Source organism: Oryctolagus cuniculus, chromosome 7 (assembly GCF_051225735.1).
Source record: "Oryctolagus cuniculus isolate XC-2025 breed Fujian yellow rabbit chromosome 7, ASM5122573v1, whole genome shotgun sequence".
NCBI classification, from domain to species: Eukaryota; Metazoa; Chordata; class Mammalia; order Lagomorpha; family Leporidae; genus Oryctolagus; species Oryctolagus cuniculus.
Window position 1 is genome coordinate 121,237,058 of NC_142873.1, and position 16,575 is coordinate 121,253,632.

Sequence of the window (16,575 nt, forward strand, 5' to 3'; positions counted from 1 at the left end):
AGATGAGAACAGGGTTTAATTAAGAGTGAACATACATTCATGCATGAGTGTAGGCCTCCCCACATGGAGAAATACTTGTTTGTGGGCCAGCATGTTGCCTATGAGGGAGAGACAGAGAAAAGAAGCCCAAGTAATATCCCCACGTGTGATCAGGGGCAAAAAGAAACTTCTCCCCGAATCTCAGCCTTTATTTATGCATTTTTGAGGTATAGGGTGGTACCTTAAATGATAAGCAGCGTTGGGGTTTTCACATACATATGAAACTTTCTGAGTTTTTATGGCACCTCCGTGTGGAATTTAAATTTCCTTGTAGTCACGAAGTCTCCCTCCCTGTCCCAGATGAGACACAGGTATATCCTGGGAATGTGGACATATCAAGCTGAAAGGTGAAATTCGAGTTCACCTACACCCAACTCACTTCTGCCTAGTTATCCCTTACCACAGGCACGTGGGTCATCTTCATTTCTGACTTTTAATAACATTACTTTGGCCTGTTTTTGAATTTTACATAAATTGAATCAATGGAGTATATATTTGTGGTACTGTAATTATGTTTTTTTTTATCCCAGCTTCCTGGCATATAACTGCTAAATCCTTATAATCTTCAAAGTGATATATCCTTTTGTATGCTAATCAGGAGGTGGGCTGGTCACCAGATAACCAAGACCTGATTAGGTTGGAACTTAGAGCCAGAGTTCTAATCTCCAGGGACCAGAGAGGAACTGCAGGTTAAGTTGATTGTCAGTGGCCAATGATTTCATGAATCGTGATGTGTAATGAAGCCTCCGTAAAATTCCAAAAGGACAGAGTTGGAAGAGCTTCTCAATGGCTAGAACGCGTGGAGGTCTTGGAGAAGGCCTGAAAACTCCACACTCCTTTCCCTGTATCCTGCCCCATTCTTCATCTGCTGTCTCTTGTGGATAAGTTGATAACATAAGATCCTGTAAGTGGACTGCCCCTGTAAAAGAGGACTAAAGTCCGAGTCACAATCCAATTTATAAAGACAAATGTTGAAACTTCAAAGAAAAGTAACTCCACCAAGCAAGTTAAAAAGTGCAGATTTCTTGCCCTTTGCTAGGAATTTTCACATCCTATATTCTTTAAGGTCTGTACAAGCAACAGACTTACTGATACTTTCCCTTGATAACAGCCAAACCAGTCCTGGCCAGTTTACCCAGACTATGCACTAACTGGCAGAGCAAGAACAAAAGCTTTAGATCTACTTTTCAGTCCCTTGCCTTTGCCACTGGGAGCAGATCCCAACCCCCTGTATTCTTTTACAAAACTTCCCAACCCCTTGTATTCTTCCTTAACCTGCTCAACCCCACCTCAGCCATTAACGCTGGGCCTGGGGGGAAAAAGCCTGAGCAAACCTGCTCAGCCCCTCCTATGCCACCTGCCTAGAACCCAAAGTAGCCCTGTCTGTATAAACAGCTGCTCCGTGGGAGAGTGGAGCTCCCTATCCACTCTGGTACTGGGTCCCTCTCAGGTTTCTCCCAATAGACCCGTTCTAGCTGTGTCTTTTCTTATTCTTCTACTTGAACGCTAACAACCACCTTGTCCAAATTAACCTTTCTGATGTCAGGCTAAAATTCCCCACAAACATGGCTTAAAAAAACCTGAATTTGCACATGTGCTGTATGGCGTTGTATGATCTCATTTGCACCTGCGCACTTATACTTAATTTTTTTCAAGGAATTAAGTTACTGTAATGTGTGAATATATAAGCTTCTCTCTGACTTGCTGATAAGCTGTGTCTCTCTGTACCATCTGTTTCTGGTTTTGCTTGAGTAGCTTTTCCCCTCAATCTGTAGATTGTTTTCTTTGAAAATCAAATTGCTCTGTTTGCCTCTTAATCTGAGTAAGATTATTTCAGCTGACATTTGTAATATCCTTTATAATAAACCAGTAAATGTAAATGTGTCTCTGGGGTCTCTGAGTCACTTTAGCACATCAAACCCAAGGAATGGTTTGTGGGAACCCCACTTACAGCCAGTTAGTCAAAAGCACAACTTCAGGCTTGCAATAGGCCACTGAAGGGGGCGGGAGTTTTTGGAGTCTGAGACTTTAACCTGTGGGATCTGATGCTCTGTCTAGGTTGATAGTGTCAGAATTGAATTATATCTTTAGCCCAGCACCATTTGATTGATAAAGTTTTCCCCACACTGTTACATGTGCAGTTGTAATTGGTTCAATTTCATTGCTGTATTGTGTTCTGTCAACATCCTAGCTTAATGTCTTTTGATAGTATGCATGAATTTAAAATTGTGGGTCACAGGCTATGTATATGTTCAGTAGATACTACCAGTTTTCTGAAGTAATTGTTACTGGTCATGGAGGGGAGGGTGGTTGCCGGAGCAAGTCTCTTGAGTTCTTTTCCTCAGCTCAGTATAGAAATAAAAAGCTGGGAAACAATTTGCAAAGAGGCAGAAACTTTTATTAGACAGAAAATAAACTTATTTGATTGGCGAGCGACAGAGAAAGCATCTGGTCCGAGAGGAGACCGGGCGGAGTGCCCGGACACTGGCTTTGAGGAAGTGCCCCGGGTTTTTAAGGCGGTTCTTTGAGTCCTACTGGGGGTGCCCATTGGACAGGGGTTTCACATGCATATGTTGAGTGCCTTGGGCTCCTGGAGGGAGCAGGAGTCTCCTGGAGACTGTCCGTGTCCTTGGAAGCTCAGCCCCCTCTCCTCTGCTAGCTCTGGGTGAAAGATGGCAGCCACCCTGGAGGTGTGATTTAAAACCATAAGGTCCACAAGATAGCCTGGGTCTCCTGGAACCAGTCTGCCTCCCCCAGGGGCCCAGCCCCTTCCCCTGCAGCTCTGAGTGGAAGATTGCCCCCACCCTGAGGTGTGAGTTAAAGCCACAAGGTCACACATGCAGCACAAGAGCTATCGTGCCGGGGGAGGTGCGCAGGTCTGGAGAGAGGCTTTCCAGCCCCAGCTGGCAGCCTACTTGTGAAGGACATTCTGCCTGTGTCTCAGGGGCCCACAGACCCCTAGCCCCACTGGCTGGCTTCTGTAGTTGTATCAAATTTGCATGCCCTTTGGCAATGTATAAGGTCTAGCTTCTCTGTATCCTCACTGAAATCCGACAAGACCCCCTAAAATTTACACTGAAATGTGGCCCCTTAAAGTTCCATAGAAATGCTATCCGGGGTGCCACATGTGCTACCGGAATTTGGGGTGCCTTATGATTTCACCACGGGCTTATTACTAAATCCCCGATATTAATAAGCCCAAGAGGGTTCTTGCCTAATATTTAGAGAAGAATTCTAAATACCGGCACAGATAAACGAGGCAGCATGGTACGTTTTAAGCTTTTATTTAGTGAGAAAGATGCATAGGAGAGTGAGATCTTTATTTAAGAGAGAGAGGTGAATAGGGGTTCATACTGAGCACCAGGAACCAGGCACATGGATGAGCATCTAGGCCTGTATCCGGGCCAGGAATCCTAGAGCACATGGCCCTAAGGCCATGCACCCTGGAGGTGCAGGTTTACAGCAAGCCCCCTCCTGACAAGAGGCCAGGGAAGAAGAGCAGACTGTATCCGGCTTTTAACCCACTTCCAAAGGGGAGTGGTTAATTAACCTGATTGGCTGGTGGGCACCCAGGTGTGGCCAGGTAGGGGAATGAGGCCACACAGGGGCATGGCAAAGGCATCAGGTAGGGGCATGAGGTCACACAGGGGCGTGGCAAAGGCATGGTTTTTCAGTTCACAAATCTAACAATTTTAGCCTGTATGTCTGCCTACTTCACTCACCACACATGGTATTTTACAGATGATTTTTAAATCCAGTTAATTAGTTCATATATTCATTCATTTACCTATTAAGTGCAAAGCACTAGAGGATGCAGATTGACAAGATTCTGAGATTCTTGCTGTTTTGGAATTTATCATTTTAATGTTAAAGCACAAAAAATAGGAAAATAAGACAAATAGCACATTAAATAGGAAAATAGTAATGGTGTTACTGCTTTGATAATGGAGTGGTGTAAGGATAGAAAACATAACTGGAGGGAAGTGTGGGTAACTTTCCTGTGGGTGTCGGTAAAGCCCTCAGAAGGAGCTTCTTTGGAGCTAAGACCTAAGCCGTTCTGCAAAGATGCAGGAAGGGATAAAAACTGCAGAAGTCTTGATGGCCCCAACAGCCTGGGTCTGTTTTAGGTTTGGGAAAGCAGGCCTGGGGTAGAGTGGGGAAGAGCAGGTCGTATGGCCCAGGGCCCGTCAGCCTTCTTCTCATAACCTCCTCAGCCTGGGATGAATCGCCCATTATTCTACACATACACTGGTCTCATTCAGTTCAACCCATGGCCTCCTAGAAAAGGAATATTAAATTTTTACCTTGGCTGGTTTTTGAAAGAGGATACCTGCTTTAATAAGGTATAGATTTAATAAGGTGTGGATTCAAAAGAACAGAGCCAGGGATCAGTGTTGTGACATAATGGGTAAACTACTGCCTGTACCACTGGTATCCCATATGGATGCCACTTTGTCCCAGCAGCTCTATTTCCCATCCAGCTGCCTGCTACTGCATGTGGAAAAGCAGTGAAAGACAGCCCATGTCCTTGGGCCCCTGCACCCTTGTGGGAGACCCAGAAAGAAGCTCTGGCTCCTGGTTTCAAATAGCCCAGCTCCTGACCTTGTGGCCATTTTAGGAGGGAACTAGCAGATGGAAGACCTTTCTCTGTCTCTCCCTCTCTCTGTAACTCTGCCTTTCAAATAAATAAATCCTTTTTTTTTTTTAAAGGAGTGTGGATTTTATACCCTTAAGGTATCCCATACATCTTACAATTATGCCAACAGTCCATCTATATGGCAATTTTTTACTTGAAAAAAAAAAAAGATTATTGTGCCAATAAGCAAAGTACTATAGTGAAAGTGACAAATTAGGTCACTTATCCTACAGTTATGTTATTCAAGAATTGTACAGAGGAAGTGCATATTTTAGCCTAGCAGTTAAGATAAGCACATCCCACATTAGAGTGCTTGGGTTCTGTGCCTGGCTCTGGCTCCTGGCTCCAGCATCCCACTGGTTTATACCCTGGGAGGCAGTCGTGATGTCTCAAGTAATTGTGTTCCTGCCACTCACAGGGTAGATTGCACCTAGATTGCAATCCTGAATCTTGGCTCCCACCCCAGCCAAGCCCCAGATTTGGGCATTTGAGGAGTGAACCAATGGATGGGAGCTGTCTTTCTTCCCCACCCTATACCTACCCTCTGTATCTATGTAAGTAAGTAAGTAGAAAGCATTTTTTTTTTTTCTAAAGAAAGAAACTAAAGAAAAATTGCTGGGAGATGTGGATTTGCTACAAAGAATAGTGATGATGTTCATGTCTTTTCAATGAGAGAGCTTAATGAATACTGCAGTCCACTTAAATCTTTTGTTTTGGGGCCGGAGCTGTGGCATAGTAGGTAAAGCCGCTGCCTACAGTGGTGGCATCCCATATGGGCACTAGTTCGAGTCCTGGCTGCTCTACTTCTGATCCAGCTCTTTGCTGTGGCCTGGGAAAGCAGTGGAGGATGGCCTAAATCACTGGGCCCCTGCACCTGTGTGGGAGACCTGGAGGAGGCTCCTGGATCCTGACTTTGGATTGGCCCAGCTCTGGCTGTTGCGGCCAATTGGGGAGTGAACCAGTGGATGGAAGACCTCTCTGTCTGCTTCTCCTTCTCTCTGTGTAACTCTGACTTTCAAATAAATAAATAAATCTTTTAAAAAAAAACTCTGTTTTTACCTTAGTAGTTTATTTTGCCTGATTTCAGTATGGGAAAGGCAAAAGTTTCAAATTTACTTTAACAGTTTCATGTTAAATAACATATATTGAAGGTAGTTTTATGTATTTCCTTGAACATTTATTTAGATTCAAACACTTTTTTTTTTTTTTTTTTTTTTGACAGGCAGAGTGGACAGTGAGAGAGATAGACAGAGAGAAAGGTCTTCCTTTTGCCGTTGGTTCACCCCCCAATGGCCGCCGCACCGTGCTGATCCGAAGCCAGGAGCCAGGTGCTTGCCCTGATCTCCCATGCGAGTGCAGGGCCCAAGCACTTGGGCCATCCTCCACTGCACTCCCAGGCCATAGCAGAGAACTGGACTGGAAAAGGAGCAACCGGGACAGAATCCGGAGCTCCGACTGGGACTAGAACCCCGTGTGCCGGAGGCAGAGGATTAGCCTATTGAGCCACGGCACTGGCTAGATTCAAATATTTTACTAATTTTTACCAAAAGATTATTGGATATTAAGAACTCAGATTCATTTTTTATTTGAGCATAATTCTTTTACTTGTTTTTACTCCTCAGTCATCTCTGCTACTTATATTTACACTGTTCTTCTTAAAAATTACACTGATTTTAATAATAATATATTGTGAATTGTACTCTGAATGTACTTAATAGCAATCATTGTCGCATCGTTTGTAGGGTGTTTATTTACTAGTGAGTCAATATTGTCTCTTTGCTATTAGTTTCTTCAGAGTTTACTGAAAAAATACCTTTTTTCAAGAATAGAACTTTTTGTGGGTTTAAATGTTCCTAAATACATTGTGGGACGCAATGCCATTGAAATTCAGGGAGCCGTCTTGTGTGATTTGGATGTTGATATGCTACTCTAATTCTGTTGTTTTCAACACAGACTAAAAATATTGGTCTTTCTGTCAATAATTCAGACCCATTCCGTCAGACTGTGTTGCCAAAATTTAGCTCCATATGAAGAGCATGAAACTCGAAGGAAAGGGTTTTTATTTTTTTAAATAATTCAAATTTAGAATAAGGAATTGGCATTATTAGGACTAGTGGATCATGGTTTCCAAATACTTTGTAAAGAGGTTATGTTTGAATTTTTCATCCACATTTCTGTTTTTGCCATTAAAAATGTTCTCTTACCCAGATTTTTCAATACAAGCATTTTTTTTCTTCCAGCTATTCAAGGACTTGTCAGCTGCAAAGAAAAATCCTTCTGACTGCCAGAGCAGTACAGGTCAGCAATACTGGCATTTTTTCATGTGAGTGCAATAATGGACTTGCTAAGACCCATTTCTGTTCCCCCAGCTGTTTTTGTCTCCCACTCTAATTTCATTCCATCTCTTCAATGTCTGCATCTTATTCAGTACTCAACTCAGGAAACCCTTCTCCCCAAACAGCTGTAGGACCTGGTCTTCTACCTTCCAGTAATTACTCTGGGCTCATCATACTCATAGTTGTCCTTTCCTGCATTTATAATTTATCTCAATCTGGATTATAAACATTGTGAAGATATTTAAAGCCACAATATTGCTGTCTTTTTAATTTGACATTGTTGGCTATTTCACACACTTATTGTTGTGCCTTGTTTCTGGTAAGTACTTCTAGACATTTATAGTTTCTTTTCTTACTTGTTGACCCTCCAATTTTCCTGGGTAAGAAAAGATAAGGCATAGTAGATTATGTACAAAGATGATATTAAATTGTCTGTTTAATCTTCACAGAGCTGGAGATGTTTTCTAAGTCTAAAATGTGTGAGGAGTTTTAACAAAAAGGCTGAACCATTGAAGACAGGGATTGACTATGTCTTAGAATTCATCAGTGTTGTCTTGGTAACTTGGAGTGGGACTTTTTCACAGGACCCATGGCATATTACCTTACAAGGCTGAAGACCAGACAAACTTACTCATGGGTTGGCAAGCCATTATTGGATCAAAAGCTGCACTACCAAACCTACAAGTGAGTGATGGGGTCCTTTGGTTGTCCTAGAAATACAGCTTCTTATGCAAAACTGTTACTAACTTGTATTCAGCCCATTCTAGTCACTACTGGTGGAAGATTGAGGGACAGTATATATGAATTGTTTGTAAGGAGGGTTTTGTGTGATGAAAGGAAATACTAGCAGAACTGTAGCAGTTAATGTTAGGGGTGAAGTTGTGGTGGGTCTATAAAATTTGATATGCATGGCAATACCATATCTGTTTGAGGTGGATTTTATCTACCTCTTAGTAATAGCAAGATGAGCAACGTTGTAGAGCTCTTTTAATGATTTGATCTTGTTATTGGGTTGCTTTCCAGCAATGGGAGTCCCTTGATGTTCTTTGTCAGTAACTGAAGGAAGCTAAGGATCACGTTAAGGCCTCTGGATTCATCACCCATGCAAACACAATTTATTCAACCCATTTGTCTGCTCTTACTTTTGACTGGGTCAGTTGGTTTCCCAGTTAGGAGAGTTGATCAGCAGAGAGAACCATTTAGGTGGAAAACACTTCCTTTATGCCCAGGGTATCTAAAGAGCTTGGCCCACCCTAAGTAATTTCCTAACACATTTCTCTGTTACTTCCTAGGGAAATATGTGTGAAAATAGATGGTTGTTCTGACATTCATATCCAAGTTGGACAGTTTGTATTGATTGAAGGGGATGATGAAGAAAATCCATATGTTGCTAAATTGATTGAGTTGTTTGAAGATGGTGAGTCTGGGCTGCATTGATGACCATTCCTTGTTGCAAATGAGTTGAACGTATGGAAGAGGGGAGGCCGCTAATTTTGTGTTCACAGCAGCACACACGGCATCATAGATTGTGAGGTGGGGTCATGGAACTAGTAGTTGTTTCCTCTTCTGTCTAGAGAACTTCTTCACTCACTAGAGTATCACTGGGTTAGAGGGAAGTGGAAGGCTAAGAAGTTAGCTTTTTTTTTTTTTTTTTAAGGAGTGGGTAAGAATGACCATTAAGGCAGGGTTTTGAGGATGAAGAGAAAGAATGGATTATTTAGGAAGAAGGGAGAAGGAAAAAAATATGGAATTTACACCATCAAGGGGATGTGTGCTTTAATTTTGTCATGAGGACCTTAGTAACATTTTGTAAGTGAGCTTCCTTACACACAGAGGTAAGATGCATTGGGAGGTGCCTCTGGTGGTATGCAGTCAAGGAAATGAAACCACTGTAGGGGTTTTACTCAGAGGGTCTTGTGAGTAAGTATTGAAAAGGCTGGAGGAAAAGGTGCCGTTTCCCAGAGAACAGAGCGGGAAGCCACTCCTGTCTCAAGGCTGGAGAAGCTAAGGTAGCACTAACCGAGGAGCCCACAGTCACTGCCTCACCTGATGTTTGGAGCTACCCAACCCTCCAAAGACAAGAGGCATGCACAGAAAGGTAAGAATAGGGCATAGCTCCAACAGGAGGATTAGTAAGAAAGATGGTAATTTGTAGCTACACATAACTGCCTCTTCCTAGGGAAAGAGAAGAATTACTGTCTAATACAGTAGTTAGATAGTCCTGTGGCAATTTGTATGTCTAAGAGAAGGAACTGATAGAGTAGATGTTTTGCACTACTTAGAGACAGTTATGGAGAAAAACCGCACCAAACTAATATCCACTAGGGGGAGCACTTCCGCAGAAATGGGGACTATGTGTTAGGTTTTAGAATCCTTGTCTCCATTGGATGGCTGAGGACTTGCTATGAAGAGAATTAGGAAGAGGTGGGAACAGTGTTGGTGGCACTAATGAATGTATGGGCTTTCAGAAACTTGGAGCTGATGCTGGTATGGAGTGAGATTAGTGGCAATACAATAGTAAAGCTCAGGATAACAAGCGCACGTTTGCCAGAAAGCATCTGTCAGTGGTAGATGTATTAATTCTCTCTAGGATTTTTGTTTTGTTGCTGTTTGATGCCTTCTTTGTAATTGCTGATTTGCAACGTTCTTCTACCAAAGATTTGTTTGGTGCCTGTGATTAGAGTAGCTCTTCTAAAATACCTTTTGTAATTTTTTTTTTTTTTTAAATTTTTGACAGGCAGAGTTAGACAGTGAGAGAGAGAGAGAGAAAGGTCTTCCTTCCATTGGTTCACCCCCCAAAATGGTCGAAGCCAGGAGCCAGGTGCTTCCTCCTGGTCTCCATGCAGGTGCAGGGCCCAAGCACTTGGGCCATCCTCCACTGCCCTCCTGGACCACAGCAGAGAGCTGGACTGGAAGAGGAGCAACCTGGACAGAATTTGGCGCCCCAAGCGGGACTAGAACCGGGGTGCCGACGCCGCAGGTGGAGGATTAGCTTAGTGAGCTGCGGCGCCGGCCACCTTTTGTAATTTTTTTGTCAAGTAATAGCACCATTAAGGAAGTGGAACACCTGGAGAGAGGCAGGGGTGGAGTGGAGTCAGATTGCTGGCCACTGGTCCTGTGATCTTTGACTAGTTATTTAAGGTCTTTGTAGGCTTTTTTTTTTTTTTAAGATTTATTTATTTGAGAGGCAGATTCACAGACAGAGAAAGGGAGATACAGAGAAAGAGAGCTTCCATCTGCTGGTTCACCCCCTAAATGGCCGCAATGGCCAGAGCTGGGCCAGTCAGGAGCCAGGAGCTCTCTCCAGATCTCCCACGTGGGTGCAGGAGCCCAGGCACTTGGCCATTCTCCCCTACCCTCCCAGGCCACCAGCAGGGAGCTGGATCAGAAGAGGAACAGCCAGGACTTGGTATGCCTACCTGGGATTCTGGTGCCCAAGTGGAAGCCCAACCCACCACAGCACAGCACCAGCCCTGGTCCTTGCCAGTTAAAGGGCGATACCCACAGTACCTACCTAGTAGAGTTATCATGAGGATTAAAGATGGTACATATCAGGGGCTTAGCATGGTGTCTGGCACAGAGGAAGTGCTCAACGACACGGGCTCACGTTTTCTTTCTGCCGAATCCTTCCCAGATGGTGAACCTCGTTCTAAGAAACGTGCTCGAGTACAGTGGTTTGTCCGATTCTGCGAAATTCCTGTCTGTAAGCGGCATTTGTTGGGCCGAAAGCCTGCTGAACAGGAGCTCTTCTGGTACGATTACCCTGCGTGCGACAGCAACGTTAGTGCTGAGACCATCATTGGCCCTGTGCAGGTAGGCAGTGCCTTCATCCTGGGTTCTGTCTTGAGGCTTTTTTTCTGTCTGCTTCTTAAACTACCTGACCCCAAAAATACGACTGGCTCCAATTTACCCCATGGCAAATGTATTTTTCCCTGTCATCTTCTCTGCCTTCTTATTAGCTTCATCAAATGTTTATTGGGAGCACAGATCATGCGTTAGGAGCCTTCTGAAAATGACATTTATGTTATGACCTGAGCGATGAATAGGTATTAGTAAATGCATCCCAGTGAAATATTATATTCAGCTATGATTGTGGTAGGCATGAAGCATTGTGAAGATGAATACTCTTTTTTTTTTTTAAAGACATTTATTTATTTGAAAGGCAGTTAGAGAGAGGAGAGACAGAGAAAGAGGGAGATAGTATCACCCATCAGCTGGGTCAGGCCAGAGCCAAAAGCTCCTTCCTCGTCTCCCACATGGGTGGCTGGAGCCCAAGGACTTGGGCCATCTTCCACTGCTTTTCCCAGGCCATCAGCAGGGAGCTGGATCAGAAGTGGAGCAGCCAGGACTGCCAGCCATAAGCTAGCACTGCAAGCGGTGGCTTAACCCACTGAACCACAGTGTCAGCCCCTGAATACACCTGCTTAAATGAGGACTTCACTTTGAGACCATCAGTAAAGAGAGTGCTAGTTGTTATAGGCCAGTTTGTATAATGGGATTTTGTGATAAATCAAAGGAGCCATGAGCTGCTATTTCCAGGCTGGACTGAAACTCTGGTTTGGAAACTAAATGTGTGTGTTATTCCTGTAGCTACTTCAGGCTCCCCACAAATGGAAACTGGTCATCACGTGAAGTGTGGCTGTATGGTGGATAGGTAGTTGGGTTTATGGACGGAGCAGAGAGATTGGTCTGGTATGACTACAGTAAATTACCTGAGTCCAGAGATTGAAGGAGAGAGAGCTGAAGAAGGGAAAGGCAGGTGCAGAAGCTGAAGTGCAGAATAGGTTCGGAAAGGTAGGGGGATGCGTTTGGGCAGATGCTCCACAGTGGGAGCTGTGCTGGTGGTGGAAGGCCGTTGCGAGGAGTGCTTGGCGCTTTGTAGCTTAGGATGAGGCCGGAGTTCAAAAGGCATTCAGAAATCAGGGTAAGTAATTTGAGCCTGCTACGGTGTTGGGCTGTTATTGACTGTTAAGCAGGAGAGCAGGTTTAGAGAAGTTTCCATGGGTGAATAGAATGGACTGGAAAAGAGAACAATGTAGGATATGGATATCAGCCAGGAGGCTTCTAGAAATGATTGATGCATGAGATGATGCGTAGTTGAACTAAGGTGATAGTGAGAGGAATTAAGAAGTGAAGCCAACATTTTAGAAAGTGAAATGAGGAGTAGTTTACTATATATTTCATGATACCTTTAAAGCTGTTAATGATTAAATGAGTGAATGTTTTATTTGTATCGATAGATACACTGTACTGTTCCTGTTGGAACCATAATGTTCCAAATACATTTGTGGACATTAACTGTTTTTAATCATAGCTCTGATGGAGTATTCCTTGGCTTTTTTTTTTGCTTCTCTTCCTCTTCACGTGTACTTCCTAAATTCAGGTAGTAGCTTTAGCCCCAGATGAAGTATTACCTATGGATCTGAAAAATGAGAAGACATTCTTTGTGAAACTATCCTGGAATGAAAAGTCATTCAAACCACTGTCCCCTGAACTGTTTGCGGAGTTGGACAAACCAAAAGAAGGCAGCCCCAAGTGCCAGAAGCCCATAGAAGCGAAGACTAAGGGTGTAGAAAGCCCTTCTTCAGCCACAACAGAACAGGTGGTCAAGAGGATTGAATTAAGACACTCGGCCTCTAAATCCCGCCAGACTCCACGTGCTGTCACGCCCACCGCTAGGAAGAGGCTGGAGCTTGGCAGTAAGTGTGGAAAGGGCTGCAGTGGGCAGTACTGGGACTAGAGGACTGTGATAAGATACATACCAGAACACTGAGTTGGTGCAGCGGTGGGCCAGGTATAATGGTGGGACATGTTGAGGTAGGTACAAAAGTTTTACCATTTTAATCGCCTTTAAATGACAATAAGTACATTAACATTGTTGTGCAGCTGTCACTGTCAGCTTCCATATATGAAATTCTGTACCAATTAGGCTACAACTCCCCTTTCCCCAGCCCCTGGAAACCACTTTCCTATTTATTCCCTGTTTTTTTTTCTATAAGTGGAATCATACACTATTTGTCTATTCATGGCTTATTGATTTCATTTATCAACATGTCCTCCAAGTTATTTCATGTTGCAGCATGTGTTAATTCCCTTTCTTTTTTCAAATACATGATACACCATTGTATGTATACATCTCATTCTGTTTGCCCATTCATCCATTCAAGAGGGATCTTTTTGGCTGCCATAAATAATGCTGCCATGAATACAGATAGAACAGATGCCTCTGGGAGATCTCGTTTCCAGTTCTTCTGGGTATATAACACAGAACTGAAATTGCTGGGTCATATGCTGATTCTATTTTTAGTTTTTTTAAGAAACTACCACTACTATCTGTTGGTTCATTTGCCAAATACTTGCTGTGTCCCTGAGCTGGACTGCCCAAAGCCAGGAGCTAGGAATGCAGTCCAGATCTCCTATGTAGATGGTGTGGATGGCAGGAACCCACTTACTTGAGCCATCACCACTGCCTTCCCAGGGTCTGCATTAGCAGGCAGCTGGAATCAGGTGCTAGAGCTGGATTTTGAATACAGGCACTTTGGTAAGGGACCCAGGCATCCTAAGTGGCATCTCAACTGCTAATCCAAAGGCAAAGTTACAGAGTGAGAGAAGGGGAGACACAGAATCTTCCATGCGTTAGCTTACTCCCCAAATGACCACAACATCTGGGGCTGGGACAGGCCAAAGCCAGGAGCCAGGAGCTTCATCCAGGTCTCCCATGTGGATGGAGCGGCTCAAGTACTCAGGCCATCTTCCTCTGCTTTCCCAGGCACATTAGCAGAGAGCTGGATCTGAAATGGAGCAGCTAGACTTGAACCTATATGGGATGCAGGCACTGCAGGCAGTGTCTTAACCTGCTGTGCCACAGTGCTGTCCCCTATTTTGTTTTTTGATGCTTGCCATCCTAATAAATGAGATTGTGTCTCATTTTTGTGGGATTTTATTTCTTTTCCTTTTATTAATATTATTTCTAATCAGCAAATCTTAATTGTGTTACATTTATTTTGCCACTCACATGGAAGAGACAGACCTACCTTGAATATGGAGCTCCTGACTTCCACCTTGTATAGCCTTAGATGTTATGGACATTTGGGAAGTGAATCAGCCTTTTGAATGAAATGAAAATAAATAAAATTAAAAACTACCCTTTCCCCAGCCCTTGCTGACCACTGGTCTATTTGCTATCTCTATAGTTTACCTATTCTGGAATATCTTTTTCATGGAAAAATGCAATTAAAAAATGTTTATGACTGGTGCCCTTGCTCACTTGACTAATCCTCCACCTGCGGTGCCGGCACCCCAGGTTTAGTCCCAGTTGGGGCGCCGGATTCTGTCCTGGTTGCTCCTCTTCAGTCCAGCTCTCTGCTGTGGCCCGGGAAGGCAGTGGAGGATGGCCCAAGTGCTTGGGCCCTGCACCTGCATGGGAGACCAGGAGGAAGCACCTGGCTCCTGCCTTCGGATTGGCGCAGCGCACCGGCCGTGGTGGCCATTTGGGGAGTGAACCAACAGAAAAAGGAAGACCTTTCTGTCTGTCTCTGTCTCTCTCACTGTCTAACTCTGCCTGTTAAAAAAAATGTTTATTTTGGTGGAAAAAAAATTTGAAATCTATGCGTATGAGGAGCTTTCAAAGTTCATGGAACTGCGTACTATGAAAACAGTATGCATTTCGGTGTTTCTTTTTCCAAGGTAAACTTCATTATCTTTTCATTCCATTTGCCACGAACACTTTGACATACCTTGTCAAGTTGGCATTCTGTAGTCTGTAGCCTTTGAGAGAGACTCCTTTCACTGAGCTCTGCATTTGAGAGTCGTTATTCTGTTTCACGTGTCAGTAATTTGTTCCCTTTCTGTTGCTGTGCAGTAGCCTGTTGTAGGGATTTACCACAACTCGTCCATTCCCAGTTTGAGGACGTTTTTGTCGTTTCTGGTTGGGGGTGACTATGAATAAAGGTGCCGTAAAGACTCGTGCCCAGGTGGTGGGTAACTTCTCGGGCCTTGCCTGCAGCTGCGCCTCCCCGGGACTGCAATGCCCGGAGCTCGCCTGCTTTGCTGCCGTAGCTCATTCTCCTCACGTGACCGCTCTCCTTCCCCTTTCAGCTCAGTGCAGATTTTACTCCTTCAAGATCTATCTCAGGTGCCTTCAGACACTTATTTCGCTCCATATCACAGATGCTTGTGCGGACTCTCTGCCGAGTCACACCAGTGTCATGTGAGTCGAGACAGGTTTGAGTCTCATTGAACCTTGTTTCCACCTGGCACCCTGCCCTTATAATAGGTCTGTTGGTTGCTCTCAGTGAATGGCTGGGATGCTTGGTTTTGAGGTCCTGCTGAGGGAAGAGCAAATCCACATGGTTCTGTGTAGCCTCAGAACCCAGTGACTGTCCCCAGGGATCCCTCCTGCCTCTATTGACAGATATAATCTTGGATTTGGGGGTCTTCAGTAGCATCACTGATACGGATTTCTTCAAATGCTGTTGAGTAGGTGGGGAGAGTGCACAGTTCACTCCAGTTGAGGCCCTCTTCTGGTCTGCTGTTTCAAGGAACTTTCTGAACCTTTATCCACAAAAGCTGACTTACGTATTGACATAGGTTTCGAATTAGGAAAATCGCTCGTGAAATTAGGCAGAAAGACAGAAGATGACTAGAGCTACCTGGACTGCGGAGAGAAAAGCATGGACTTATCACAATATGAGGAATTTGTATCTTTATACACTTTCAGGGGATGAATTCAGCTATAATGAAATTGGGGATTATCTGGCTAGGTAGGTATAAAACTCCTACACTGTTGATGGTGATCTCTCTTGGGTTTAGGTGTCCCTGGGATGGCTAACACTAGGAATTCCCAGCAGCCTTCCTGCGATTCCTTGGGTTCTCCAGGAAGAACTAAAAAGAAAGTGGCCTCCTCTGAGGTCACCTTGCCTTCTAAGAGGTCTCACCCTGACAGAATGGACACCGCGTCTCCAACTCTGAGAGGCCCACAGAAAACTGGAAAGGTTCAACTCATTTGTACCCAGGGTGAGAATAACAAGGCTTCATATGAACGCCACAGAAACCTGAGGACCCGAGTCCCACCTTTGAGAAGCACAGAGATCAGTGACAAGAGAACACTTTGCCCTGTCGGCGGTGGCCAGAAATCCTCCACGGTGCCTTCTGTGATTCTGAAACCAGAAAACATCAAAAAAAGGTGACTGACCAGGGACCTTACTGTGTTCCCACAGAGCAAATCAAGACCCTTCACGTGATGTGAAATGTATGGGTCATAGGCAAAAAGTCAGAGCAAGGAGTCACTGACCTGATTCTGTCACAGAAACACTAGGGTACTTTTCTAAAAAGCAGATTTCTAAGCCACCTTCTCAGACCTTGTGACAGGAATCCATATTTTGAAAAACTTCCATGATTCTGATATACCTAGCTGTCACTTGGGCATCACTGCTGTAGAAGGGAGTTTCCCAAGCCCATATTACTTCACAGTTCCAGATTTTGTTTGTTATTTTGGCTCTTTGCCACATCTCAGTCATTTTTTTTATTTATTTTTTTTATTTTTTAAGGTTTGTTTTGTTTGAA

At 44.0% G+C, this 16,575-nt stretch overlaps 1 protein-coding gene across 5 annotated transcripts in view; it reads left to right on the plus strand.

The window, feature by feature from the left end:
- ORC1 (origin recognition complex subunit 1) overlaps positions 1-16,575 on the plus strand; it is a 47,034-nt gene that overhangs the window by 12,288 nt on the left and 18,171 nt on the right. For 3 of the 5 annotated variants that reach the window (XR_016211027.1, XM_070078508.2, XM_089300652.1), the window contains exons 2-7: positions 6,916-6,998; positions 7,596-7,695; positions 8,304-8,428; positions 10,646-10,824; positions 12,395-12,710; positions 15,823-16,195. Coding sequence is in view for 4 of the 5 variants with exons in the window: in XM_070078508.2 (XP_069934609.1) it covers positions 7,601-7,695; positions 8,304-8,428; positions 10,646-10,824; positions 12,395-12,710; positions 15,823-16,195 (1,088 nt within the window). In the remaining variant the exon portion in view is untranslated. The remainder of the gene's footprint in view (positions 1-6,915; positions 6,999-7,595; positions 7,696-8,303; positions 8,429-10,645; positions 10,825-12,394; positions 12,711-15,822; positions 16,196-16,575) is intronic. The other 2 variants (XM_070078509.2, XM_089300653.1) reach the window with 1 other exon arrangement.